We start from the raw sequence: 13,722 nt of genomic DNA, 5'->3' as shown, positions 1-13,722 counted from the left end.
CGGTTCAGTGAAACCGCCGACCACGCGGCCTCCCGGGGCAGGAGAGGTAGCGGTGGCTGTAAGCCAGGCTCAGTCCCGGGCTGGACCGCGCGGGGCGGGGCCGCCTCCCTCCGCCCTTCCCAGGCCCGCGGGGGGGCCGCAGGGGACGTCTCCCGGGTGGTCGCCGCGCCTAGGCCAATGAGCGCGCGGGGAGCCGCGATGGAGGCTGCGCGGCGGGGAGCGCCCGGGACCCCCGCGCCCCTGCGCCCGTGGGGCTGCAGAGGGGGCGAAAGAGGCGCGGCGCCCAGGCCGGGCATGGAGGCACCCCTGGCCCGCGCCGCCGCCGCTCCTCGAAGTTTGCCGGCTGACTCGGAAAGTTGTGCTCGGCCGCCGCGCCACGTCCCACCTCCGGGCCGGGCCCCGCTCACCGCCGCCGCCCTGCACGGGGCTCCGGCCCCGCCGACACCCGCGGCCCCGCCTGCCGGGGGCATGTGAGCCACGGCCTCCCCAGGAGCCGGCGGGCTGCACCCGCCCGGCGCCTCGGAGGCAGCGCGCGGGCCGCCATGGGCATTCAGGGTATGGAGCTGTGCGCCATGGCCGTGGTGGTGCTGCTGTTCATCGCGGTGCTCAAGCAGTTCGGTATCCTGGAGCCCATGTCCATGGAAGGTAACGCGTGGCCCCGCCCCCGCTGCCCTCCGCCCGGGCGGCGCTCTGCGGGGACCCGGCGGGCAAGGAGCCTCCCTCAGCCGGGCACGCCTGGCTCCGCCGCCGGGCCACCTCTGGGTTTCGGAGCTCTGGGACCAAGGGAACAGAGGGGCCTCGGGCTCCTGGAGGGGACAAAACGGCGGCGCTTGGGGTGGGTGTGAGCGAGATGCGGTGAGGCACCTTGAGCTGCATCCTTGGCTGTCCCAGGCCCGCCAGTCCGAGCCGCAACGGACAGCACAGCCGTCTTGGGTCCCCCCCCGGAAGGCTGGAGGTAGCGCAGGGTGAAGTTGAAAGGAAACCCTCCGCCCAGGGCCCTGGATAGCGAGTAAATACAAAGCCTCTGCGGTGTGTCGGGGCGTCCCTTTTGCCCCATCCCATATCCAGTTTTCCCTCCCCAGGCTCAGGGCTGCGGGATCAGTAATCAAATCCTCAGGCGCCGCTTTTCTGTCCCAATAAAACACTGAGGAGACAGACCTACTCTAAATCAGACACTGTGGTCTCCCAGGACCCCTGGCAGGCATCTTTGCACTTGCTTCCCAGCCCCTGGCACCTCCCTAGACTTCTGGGTAGGTTGCAGGGCACATCCATTCTGAAGGGGACCTTGACTCACCAGGGCTATCACCTGTCCTCCCCCAGTTCCAAAGAGGCAGTTGCAGTCTTGAACCCTTGGACTGTGGGGAAGGGGCCAGCCTGCCCTGCTCGGGTCGCCTGTGCTCCCCGGTTGTCCTCTTAGAGGAGGAGGGGTATCTACCTGCCCCAGCACCCTGCTGACCTTGCCACGCTCCAGCTCCTTCCCAGGGACAGCCTGGCCCTACTTCTTGCGGATGGGGATGCACCCCACCCCCTGTGAAGAACTGCTGAGGGCATGAAGGAGCACAGGGCCAGAAAGCCAGGCCCAGCCTCCCTTTTGCCTTTAGAGCCCAGGGCCGGCTCTTTATCTGAAGTTTATGGCCATGTGCTCCTCAGAAACCATGTGGTTCCATCATACCTTTTTTCGGTGTGTTCAGGAGGCCCAGAGAGAAGGGACCTGCTCAAGGTAGTTCTGAGAGGTGACACCTTGAACCTTAGATTTTACTTGGAGAGGAAAGTTCCCCAGCCAGGCCTACACTTGGCGGGATATTGACTCTGGCAGGGGGATCGGTGATGGAGAACTTGGTGGGAAAGGAATGGGTGGTGGGAGACTGAGCCTCCCATCCTTCTGTGCCCCTGAGGGCCCTGCCTCCTGCCGGGCACCATCCTGGACTCTGCATCCCCTCCTGGAGCCCGTGGTAGGCATGGAGGTCTCCCTCCCTCCACAGGACAGTCCAAGTCAGTTGTGCTCACCAGAGGCTGCTTGGCCAGCTGGCCCTAGGACAGCCAGGGATGTGGCTCAAGGTGCCACCCAGCTTTTCTCTCATAGTCTGAGTCAGTCTGAAGTCAGCTTCTGTGCTTCCTAGGAGAGGGTATCTGCAGATGCCCTACTCAACTCGCTGAAATGCTCACTTCAGGCTCTAATTAGTTTGCCTTTTCTGGTATGTTGCCACTTGTGCCCCTGGTGTCCTGGGGTCTGGATGTGCTGGGAGGAGCACAGCGCCCCAGAGTCATCCAGCTCTGAGCTGGAGTCCTGGAACCCTCACGTACTGGCTGTGAAACTCCCTCAAGCTTTCTGAGTGACCCTTTACAAAGTGTGACCCTCTACAAAGTGGGATAACACCTGCCTCATGGGGTGGTCAGTTATCAGCAGGGTTTCCTTGCCCCAGCATTACTCTTCATGTGTAATAAACACATGAGCTTGTCAACCGAATGTCATTAATAATCAGCAATAGAATGATAAGTCGGGCGAACAGAACTGATTCAGGGCTGCACATTCGCTCTCACTGCGTCAGAGGGAGGGAACACAGTTCCGGATGTCCTCTGTTGATGGGGCCTGGTAGTGCCTGGAAGGGCCCGCTGGCCAGGCAATGACTAAGGGACTGTCGGATGGGCCACAAGGAGCCCAGCCCTCCGGCCCAAGCTAGATACGAGCTGGCACCTGGCACCGAGGGAAGGAGCTGGTGCCCAGGTCCCCCCAAGCCTGAGCGCTTGCAGTGGGATGTGCCTCTTGTCCTCTCTGAGCCTCCGTAGTTCTCTTCTGAAAGAGACCAGAGTTATGAGGCCCCGGGGATTGTTAGGGACTAATGGATCCCGGTGGTAGGGATGCAGCCTTCTAGAAATAGATGCAGGAGTGGAAAGGCCCTCATCTCTCTGCCTGGGTCCCCTGTCAGTCTATCTCTGGTTACTTCGTCAGGGGGACTTCCAGCCTGATGTGGCCGCTAGCTTACTGAGTGACTTTGGTGCATCTTAATTTTCTCATCTGTGGAATGAAGATGATAATAGACTATTTTCCACCATGTACTTGACAGGATGGGGGCAGAGGATTGGTAAACTAGGCACTTTGCAAAAGTTAGAAGTGGCACTTAGTTCTAAGAGATTCCCAGGGTGAGGTGGTAGGAAGTGAGCCTGGGCTGGCCAGCCTTGTTCTCGAGGCCGACAAGGCCTAACACCAGACCTCTGTGTCCACATATGTGCCCCAAGGCTTGATTCTGGCTGCTGGTTTTCTGAGTCTGGCTTCCCTAAGTTCTAGAGTAGTAGCTGTCAGCTGAGGGCAGCTTGTTCCTCAGTAGACATTTGGTAATCCCTGAAGACATTTTTGATTGTCATGGTTGAGAGGAAGGTGCTACCGGCAGCCAGAGGGTGGAGGCCGGGGGCACTGCTAAACACCCTGCTGTGTGCAGGAAGTCTGCCCCCCCCCCAAAGAATTATCAGGCCCAGATGTTGGTAGTGACCTTAGAAGCCTCATTCCAGAAGGAGCCCTGGCTAGGGACTGGACAGCTGCCTTTCAGCCCCAACTTGGCCCCTGACACGTTGTCATTCACTTGGCGAGTCACTTTTCCCATCTGAGCTCTGCCCCTTGTCTGTAAGTGAGGGGGCTGGATCAGAGGCACCATCTCCCCATGAGCTTTCCCTGGCCTCTGGCTCCCTGCATCTCAGGTTGTGTTTGGTGATGCTGTACTGAAATTTTCTGTGTCCCCAGGTCCACCCGAAGATAGCAGCCCCAGAATGTGCCCAGTACTGCCTAGCAAACAGCAGGTGTTGAGTAAGCATAAGTTGCATGCCACTGTCAGCACCCACTTATTATACACCCATTGTATGCCAGGCGTGTGATGCTGCAGGAACACAAGTAACATGGGATCTTGGCCCTCCTTTTAGGGCAGTCCTGGGCAGGTGCCCTCTGAGGGGAGGGTCCCTGTGGCTGGGGTGGGGGAAGGAGGCTGGATTGTGAGGCCGGGGTACAGGCAGCTGAGGAGGGGCAGATATGAAGGAGAGAATAGGGGTGCCTAGAACAGGGATGTGCTCAGCCTGGCCCAGCACTTCCTCCCTCTGGGACACGGCCCCAACCCTCTAGAGCTGCCCTATACGTAAGATGCCCATAGGGCCTGGCCTTGCAAAGGTAACCTGGGTGCCGGGAGGGTCACCTTTATCCTCCTGCTCCCTGTCTTGCTCTCCTCTCCCAGCACCCTCTCCTACCTTTGCCGGGGCCGGCAAAGCCGTGAGTATCCCGGGTGCTCTTTTCCTAGCAGGGGCCACTGCTTGTCATGCACTGCAAGCCTGGCAGGACTCCTGTGGCCCCTGGGCAGGTTTCCAGATCTGGAGTGCTGATGACAATGACAGTAGCCAGCATCTAGTGAGCGCTCTGTGTGCACCAGGCACTTTGTACATATCCTAACTTTGTCCTCAACAGTGTGCCCATTTTATAGATGAGGAATCCGAGGCTCAGGGAGAAAAAGTGACTTGGCCAAGGTCACCCAGCTGGAAAGTGGAAAGCCAGGACCTTTCTGAGCTCGGGTGCACCATCCTGGATGTGTCTCTAACTTCACAGGGCTACAGGCACAGCCATGCGCATCCCAGTCTCTTAGGCGCAGGTATCAGGAGCCCAAAGTGGAGGCAGCTGCCTAGGTCCAAATCTCAGGTAGGGAGAATCCTCCTCACAGAGCGTCAAAAGGACTAAATGTGTGAATATGTGCAAAGCTGAGGAAGCAGTGCCCGGCACAGAGGGGCACTTTGTATGTGTTAGCTCTCACCATTTCTGCCAGAAATGGCCTAGCCCAAAGGACTCCTGGGGTCACACACCACTGACTGCACTACTGGGCAAAGAGGATGCAGTGACAGGCCCTTTATCACGGCGGCTGTCCTTCATTCTGTCCTCTGTAAGTCCCAGGCACCTGAGTTTTGACTGGCCGAGGCTGATGCCTGCCAGTCCAGCTCCCGGAAAGGGAGTGTCCCGACAGTGGCTTCTGCAGGACAGGGAAGTGGGCCGGAGCCCCAGGCCTGGCGTTGCTGGCCAGGTCCCCCACCCCAAGTTCGTGCCTCTACTGTTGCACGTCTGGACATGGTCACTGGTTGCCAAGGGGCTTAGTCAGGAATCTCACAGGAAGTCTTACTTGGCAGCCCAGGACCCCTACAGATAGAAGGCCCTGCTGGGTCATAAGGGAGTCTAACCCCAGAGGCCTCCCCTGACCCTCCCAAGGTCTAAGAGTTGCCTGACCAGCAGAGACTAGGTTAGGGCTGAACCCGCCAGCTGGGTTCAAGAAGAATTGGAGCCAACGAGTGTAGACAGCAATTTGGAGTCTTCCCACAGACAGAGCAAAGGCGGGTGTGGGTGGTAGTGGAGCAGCCTGCAGGGGAGCCTCGCAGAGGCATTGGGGGCAGCCCAGGGGCTTCACGGGCTCCTGCAAAGACATCAGCCAAAAGTGCCCATCACCCCAGACTGGAACACCTTAACTCAGCGAAGTAAAGGTTTGGAGCCACCTCTCTGCAGGTGGGTCTTGCACAGAGGGGCCCGTGGAGTGGGTGGCAGGAACCTAGGCCTGGCTCTTACTCCTGGGAGGAAGGCCCCATTGTATCTGTCAGGCTGCTGCTCTACTTTGGGACACTCAACTTTAAAACAACATTGAAAATGCTTGTTTGATAGAGAGGTGAAACCTTTGTTGCAGACCACTGGTTATCAATGGATACCTGATGGGGGCTTGGTCCAGGACTAGCCCCCAGAGAGGCGAGGAGGGCTGGGCCTAGGGAGTGATGGGGGTGATGGCAGGTGCAGCTGACTGCACGGTTGGGCCAAGCAAGGCCCCAGTGTGGGGACGAACGCTGTGCAAATGCTACTTCCGCCCACTGATTGCCAGGGCACCCTGCCATTGCCAAAGGCAGGAGTGACACCTCAGGCAGCTCTAGATAGAGCTGGCCACGTCTCCACTGACATAAACCTAGGAGAGGAGAGCCAGGAGGGGCCTCAGATAGTTCCTGACAGTTCAGAGAACTGTGCCAGATTCGTGGAATGAGGCTCCCAGAGGAAAGGACAGCCAGGCCTCAGGACAGAGGGTGGAGAAGGCCCAGGAACCAGGTGACCTAGACAACTGGTATGCATTTGCCAAGAAACGGGAGAGATCCCCTCTGCCTGACCAAGCCTAAAGGTCAAAATCAAGGTCGATTTTAATTTGTCGAGCGCAGTGAGGGGACAAGTGGATAGCAACGCTGTTCACAGCCCAAAGCTGAGATCAGATCATGGCGTTAAGTGTCCCAAGGGCAATAACAGCCAGTAGCTTTAAGGCTGTATCTTCTGCAGACAGAAATCATTTGTGTCCCTGACGGACACGAGTTGTACGCAGCTCGGGCTTCTCCATCTGAATGTGCGGCACTTGGGCCCTGATGGGTAATGAATGGAGTCAGGCACAGTTTCCTGTAGATGATGCTCCTGCGTCACATTGAAAAGTCACACAACAACCATCCTACAGCATCTTCCAGCTCTGAGTGATTTAACCCCATGTCTTGGTGGATGGTTCACTCGGTGGCTAGTGACAGTGGCTCCTTCCTTCCTGACATCTCCTGCCAGTTCCTCTCTCTGTTCTCTTCATGGCTTCCTTTGATGCCTGCAGCCAGAGTAGCCCTTCTAGGATGGAGATCAGACAAGCTTTTCCCCTGCTTTGGGCCCTCCCATGGCTCCTGTGCCCACCTGGCTCTTGACTCACCTGGGACCCTCTGCCCAAGGTGAACTTTGACCCCTATCTGCTGTCGTTGGTCTGAAGTCTTGGAATATCATTCCTCTTTCTGATTCCCCATCCCTGCTGTGCCCAGTAGATATAAGTGACAGTGAGTGTTGAGGCCTGGGACAACCGGCAGTGGGTAGGCCCTGCCTGGAGACATTCAAATCGACACTGAAGGCATTCATCCACGTACCCACCTAGGGAAACAGCTGTGGGGGCCCATCCTACCCAGTGTGTGTTCTAGAACACCCCCACATGCAGGCAGTATTCCAGGCGGGGTATGGCAAGGAGCAGACAGGAGTCCCTGCTGAGCTCTCCAGAGTAGAGGAGCGACTGACGGTAGACCAGTTGTATCCGTTGTTCTGCTCAGGCTACTATAACAAAATACTGTGGACAGGGAGGCTTAAACAACAGATATTTATTTTGCACGGTCTGGAGGCTGGAAGTCCCAGATCGGGGTGCCAGCAGGGCTGGTTTCTGGTGAGGCCCCTTGTCCTGGCTGGCAGATGGCTGCCTTCTTGCTGTGGCCTTTCTTCTGTGCGTGCATACACATGTCTGCTTTCTCCAGTTCTGTCAATTTTGACAAATGCAGTCATGTGACATCTACCACAATCAAGATATTAAACAGCTCCGTCACCACAAAAAAATTCCCACATTTTTTGCCCCTAGCTCCTAACACATTCTCCTTCCCTATGATTTCTATAATTTTCTATTTTCTAGAATGGCGTATACCCAGCATCCTACATTACATAGCCCCTGGAGTCTGATTCTCTCATTCACCAGTGCATTCGAGATTCATCCCTCTCACTGAGTAGTTTGTTCACATACGTTGACGGGTAGTAAGTACTCCATTATGTGCGTGGACCACGGTTCAGTTATCTATTCACCGGTCGAGGGACATTTGGGTCACCTCCGCCTTTTGACGACTGTGAATTAAGGTTGCTCTAAACATTTGCATAAGTTAGTGTGTGAAGACAATAGTTACCATTTCATTTGGGTAAATAACAGGAGTGGGATTTCTGGGTCATATAGAATATAGATGTTTATCAGAAACTGCTACTGATTCCTCGAGTGACAGTACCATTTTCACTCCTGCCAGCAAAGTATAACAGTTTCGGTTCGTCTGCATTCTTAACAGTGCTTGATTTTACTATGTGGGTAATTGTATTTCATCATGGTTTTAATTCGGATTTTCCTCATTGCAAATGGTGTTAAACAACTTTTTATATGCTTATTTGCCATCTATGTGTCCTCTTGGGTGAAGTATTTTGATCAAGTCCTTGGCCCATTCATAAATTTGAATTGTTTATTTTCTTACGGCTGAGTTTTAAGAGTTGCTCGTGTATGCTGGATATCCTTTGTCAGACATATAATTTGCAAATATTTTCTCCTAGACTGTAGCTTATCTTTTTATTTAACAGTATCTCTTACAGAGCAAAAGTTTTAATTTTTCATTAAAAAGTACAATATATCAATTTTTTTTTTTATGGATCGTGCTGTTGGTATCATGTCTAAGAACTCTTTGCCTAAAACCAGGCCATGAAGATTTTCTTCTTTGTATTTTTTCTAGAAGTTTTATATAGAAGTTTTATGTCTTACTTTTAAATCTATGCTCCATTTTGAGTTCATTTTTGAATAAGATATAAGATTTAGTCAAAGTTCACTTTTTAATTTCATTTCACTTATTTTTCAATTGCAGTTGACATTTAATATTATATTAGTTTCAGGTGTACAACATAGTGATTAGACATTTACATAACTTGTGAGGTGATCCCTCCAATAAGTCCAGTACCCACCTGGCACTATATGTAGTTATTACAGTATTATTGACTGCATTCCCAATGCTGTATCAAAGTCCATCTTTTTGTAGATGGAAGTCAAATTTTCCAGCACTATCTGTTGGAAAAAAATCCATGCTTTACTCATTGAATCGCTTTTGCGCATCTGCCAAAAATCAGCTGGTCACTGTGTGGATCTGTTTCTGGGTTACCTGCTTCATTTCACAAATCTGTGTGTCTCTCTCTCCTCCAACGCCAAATGGTCTTGATTACTGTAGCTGTATTGTAAGTCTTAAAATCATAGACAGATTTCTCCCATTTTATTCTTCTTCAAAACTGTTTTAGCTATTCTGTTTCCTTTGCCTTTCCATATAAATTTCAGAATCAGTGTGTCTATATCTACTAAAAAATCTTTCTGTATTTTTATTGGAATTATGTTAAATCTGTAGATTGTTGTAGAGATAACCGACATCTTTATGATGTTGAATCTTTCAATCCATGAACATGGTATGTCTCTTCACATTTCAATCTTCTGTGATTTCTTTCATCAGCATTTTGTAGTTTTCAGCATATAGATTATGTGCGTGTTTTGTTATATTTATTTATGCCCGAGTATTTCATTTGTGGAGAGAGTGATTGTAAATAGCATTGTTTTTTAAATTTTCCAAGTATACATTGCTGGTCTGTAGAAATGTAACTGATTTTGTGTGTTGACTTTGTATCCTGTGACCTTGCTAAACTCACTTATTAGAGGATTTTTTGTATATTCTTTGGGATTATCTGCATAGATAACCATACCATCTGTGAATAGGGCTAGTTTGGTGTTTTGTTTTGTTTTTTCCAGTCTAATCTTAACACTTTTCCTTTCTCTTGTCCTTTTTTTACACAAACTTTTTATTTAAAAATAATTTTGAAAAGTTGCATAGTACCAAGACTCCATTCAGATTTATTATTATTGTCATAATAAATTATTATTGTATGATAATAAACTTTATAAGAAAAGGATCTAATCCAGGATCACACATGATACCTGCTTGTTGTATCTCTTTAGCCTTCTTTGATCAGGAATAGTTTCTCTGTGTTCCCTTGACTTCTGTGACCTTCATGTTTAAAAATGTTATTGGCTAACAGTTTTGTAGAATATCCTTCCATTGGTGTCTTCCTTCCTTTTTTTTTTCTCTCCCCCTTTTTGCACCAGCTAGGACTTTCAGCATGATGTTTAATAGGAGAGGAGAGAGCAGATATTCTTGCACATTCTCAGTCTTAGGGGAAGGACCTTCAGTCTGTTACCAGTAGGTATGACATTAACTGTAGATTTTTTGTAGATGTCTTTTATCAGGGTGAGGAAGCTCCCTTGCATTCCTCATTTACTGAGCTTTTTTTAAAATCATGAATGAACATGGAGTCTTGTTAAATACTTTTTCTACATCATTGATGTGACCACGTTTTTCTTTTTTAGATTGTTGATATGGTGGATTATGTTGGTTTATTCTCAAATGCTGGATTAGCCTTGCATTCCTGGAAAAAAAAAAAAACATTTTGTGTGGTGTAGTCTTCTTTTTGTACATCAGTGGACTCAATCTGCGAATGTTTTGTTGAGAATTTTTGCATTTATGTTCATGCGGAATATTGGTTAGGCATATTTGGGTTATCTCTTTCATCTTGGGTGAATTTAGGTAGTTTATGAGTTTTAAGGAATTGGGCTGTTTTATCAAAGTTCTTGAATTTGTATACAGATACTTGTTCATATATTCCTTTTATCCTTTTAATATCTGGAGAGTCTACACTTATTTCCCCCATTTATTCCTGATATTGCCAGTTTTTGTCCTTATCATTCTTGTTAGAGTTTTATCAATTTTATTGATGTTTTCAGAGTACCGTCTTTTGATTTCATTGATGGTCTCTAAATTGTTTTGTTTTGTTTCTGATTTCATTGATTTCTGTTCTTATCTCTTCCTGTTTCCTTCCTTCTGCTTACATTGGATTTATTTTACTCTTCTATTTCTCTCTAGGTGGAAGCTTATATTATTTATTTAAAACCTTTTCTCTTTTCAAAAATAGGCATTTAATGCATTAAATGTTTCTCTAAGTACTAATCTAGCTGAATCTCAAAAATTTTGATGTTATCTTTTCAAATGCATTCAGCTCAAAGATTTCTGTTAGCTTTCTCTTCTTTTCCTGCCAATCTTGAGTTTTATATGATATCATTTCCCTTCATCCTAAAGTACTTCCTTTCACATTTCTTGTAGTACATTTCTGCTGGCAACAAGTTCGCTAGCATTCATTTATCTGAAAATGCCTTTATTTCGCCCTCCTTTTTAAAAGGATATTATTGCTGGCTATAGAATTCTAGGTTAACGGATTTTTTTTTTCTTTCTCAAACTCAAAGTGTTGTTCCACTGTCTCTTGATCTACATAATTTCTTGTGAGAAGTCAAGTGCCCTTCTTATGTTGGATCCCCCTCTCACTGGCTGCTTTTAAGACTGACTCTTCATCTTTGGTTTTCATAAGTCTGACCGTGCTGTTCCTGTGTGTGGTTTTCATTTTATTTTTTTCTCCATGAGGTTCACTGAGTTCCTTGGAATTGTGTGCTGATGTGTACCTCTAATCCACTGCATGGTTCTCCCTGGTGTGCATCCCCTATATCCTCCCCCATCCCGCTTTTGACAGATCCCCGGGCTGCCCCCCAGCTCCCCCATCAAAAATACTGTTGCCATGAGTATCCTTATGCAGTTCCCCTTAGCTAGGTGAGATTCTATTTAGGATGTTAGAATCCAGGGTGGAATTGCCGGCTTGCAAAGTTTGCCTATGTTAAACTTGACAGAGGATTGCCAGGTGTCCGTACAGTGATGGGAATGATCTAGAAAGGAGGGAAGAAAGGTGGTGAGGAGAGAGGGAAGGGTGGAGAGAATTGCCAGAGCCTCATGCTTGAGTAGGTGAGAGGGGCCGGGCGGGGACCCACTGCATAAGTGGAGGACTTAGCCAGGAACAGGGACAGTTCATCACCAGATTGGGAGAAAAAGTAGAGGTCTGGGCCAGACACAGGTGGACATGGTGGCAGGAAGTTGGGTAAATTTTCTTCTGTGGCTTCTACTTTCTCAGTGATATAGGAAGTACCCGGAGGGTCAGGATGGCAATTTAAAGAGAGGATGGTGTGAAATTGCTGTCTTGAAGACTGGGGGGTATGTGACCAAGGCAGCAGAGCTTGGCAGCTGGGCAGTTTGCAGGCCGCTCTTGGCTAGTGAGAGTGGGCAGTGCTCACGGGAGAGGCCGTGCCCAGCTCTGTGCTGGGCTCCTCGGGCATGGGGTGGGCAGGGCAGGGTTTCTGCAGATCATCTCCATCCTCAGGGTGCCAGAGGAGGCTGGGGTGGTGACAGTGCAGTGGGAACCATGCTTCCCTTCTTGGTGGAAAGGTCTGTGATTATGTGACCAGCTGCTCAGCAGGTGTAAGCACTGAGTGCTGCCATCTGTAGCTCTAGTTTGTATTATAAAAGTGATGGATGCCCTACCAAAAGAAATTAGGAAAAGGTAAAAAAAAAAAAAAAAAACAAAAGGTAAAGATCACCTGGACCCCACACTATCCTAGCCACCCCCATCCCCGCCAAGGCTAACATTTGAATGCGCTGTTATCAAAAGAAGGGCCAGTCTCTGCCTGATGGGCACTTGAGGGCTGACCTCTTTTCTGTATGAGTAATCCCCCAAATGCAGCCAAGCAGCAACACATTGGGCTGGTTGGGCCAAGAGGGGAGCCCTCTCATTCCTGGCAGAAGACAGGGAGGGATGCATGAAGGAGGCGGCCAGGAATTGGGTCTCGAAGGTTGAGGGTCTGTTGAGCCATCTCACTGTCTTTTACCACCACCCCCTACCCCCGGCAACCCCTTGTTTAGTGTCTCTCCAGGACAAGGCCGGCTCCTAGTCCCTGTCCCCCCACATGTGGCTGACACCGTGGGCACACTCCAGGCAATGAGTGGGGGCCCGTACTGTGCAAGGAGCGAGAGGCAGGGCGGCCTGGGCATGCAGCTCCACTGTAGCCCCCATCTGTTCAGCCCACAGCCTGTGTGACCGCACGTGCAGTCATACAGAGAGAGCCCTCTACCCCCGACGCCAGCCCATGGCCTGGCGCCCACCCTTCAGCAAGCTGGAGGAGCGGGTACATGTCCTCCTGGTCTGTGTTCTCTCCAGACAGCAGCGACAGTGAGCTGGAGCTGTCCACAGTGCGTCACCAGCCAGAGGGGCTGGAGCAGCTGCAGGCACAGACTAAGTTCACCAAGAAGGAGCTGCAGTCCCTCTACAGGGGTTTCAAGAACGTGAGTGACCCCACTCCTGGGAGGGGTACCGACCCCCAGACTGCTGTCCCTGGCTCTGGAAAGGGGGACTGCGGCCCACCCAGACCCCTGTCCCTAGCTCTGGGAAGGGGGACCCTAGTCCCCAGACCCCTGTCCCTGGGTCCAGGAAGGGGAACCGTGGCCCAGGCAGACCTTCTTAGAGACTTTTCCATGCACAGCGAATACCACAGGGGCCTCGGTGGGGCTCACGATTTGTGGGAGAGCTGTTTTGGGGTGACCGAGCCCCAGCATCAGTGTTCTGACTGCCCATGCTTCTTTGTGTGTCTCTGCTGACACAGACTAGGGGTGTATGGAGGGACCCTACTGGCCTGAAGGGATCTGCCTCCCCTGCTCCACCACCAGGCTCTCCTGGGGGTTTGGAGTAGGCAATACCCGGGGCAGCAGGCATCCCCCAGAAGGAGAATCAGGGTGCAGGGCGGAGGTGGCCGAGGTGGCTTTAAGGGGTAGCTTTCTGTTGCAGGAGTGTCCCTCGGGCCTGGTGGATGAAGACACCTTCAAACTCATTTACGCACAGTTCTTCCCTCAGGGAGGTGAGTCCGAGGCCAACACCCCACCCCCTCAAAGCCCCACTGCGTCTCTGTGGCTGTTTTGTAGAAGATGGGCATCCTTTTTACAAGGAGGGGACCCTTACCTCCACCACTAGCTTTTTGGAAGCCTAGTGTTACCTCTGTCCTATTGGAAGTGGGGACCCAGCTAAACCTGCCCCCCAGGCAGGGCTGCCTGGGGTGGGGGCTTGGCTTCCAAGCAGCCCCAAAACACCCGCTCTTCATTTCCCCCAGATGCCACCACCTACGCGCACTTCCTCTTCAACGCCTTCGATGCTGATGGGAATGGGGCCATCCACTTTGAGGTAGG

The 13,722-nt window shown here is 51.2% G+C and overlaps 1 protein-coding gene across 3 annotated transcripts in view; it reads left to right on the top strand.

The window, feature by feature from the left end:
- Positions 1–13,722, top strand: part of KCNIP3 (potassium voltage-gated channel interacting protein 3) — a 58,994-nt gene that overhangs the window by 36,380 nt on the left and 8,892 nt on the right. The window contains exons 1-4 of one of the 3 annotated variants that reach the window (XM_039872573.1): positions 412–645; positions 12,704–12,828; positions 13,328–13,397; positions 13,647–13,717. In XM_039872573.1, the coding sequence (XP_039728507.1) occupies positions 543–645; positions 12,704–12,828; positions 13,328–13,397; positions 13,647–13,717 (369 nt within the window). In that variant the 5' untranslated portion in view covers positions 412–542. Of the gene's footprint in view, positions 1–411; positions 646–12,703; positions 12,829–13,327; positions 13,398–13,646; positions 13,718–13,722 lie in introns of those variants that run through there. The other 2 variants (XM_039872571.1, XM_039872572.1) reach the window with 2 other exon arrangements.

Source organism: Pteropus medius, unplaced genomic scaffold, assembly GCF_902729225.1.
Source record: "Pteropus medius unplaced genomic scaffold, Ma_sr-lr_union100, whole genome shotgun sequence".
NCBI lineage: Eukaryota > Metazoa > Chordata > Mammalia > Chiroptera > Pteropodidae > Pteropus > Pteropus medius.
This window is presented reverse-complemented; position numbering and strand designations above follow the sequence as displayed.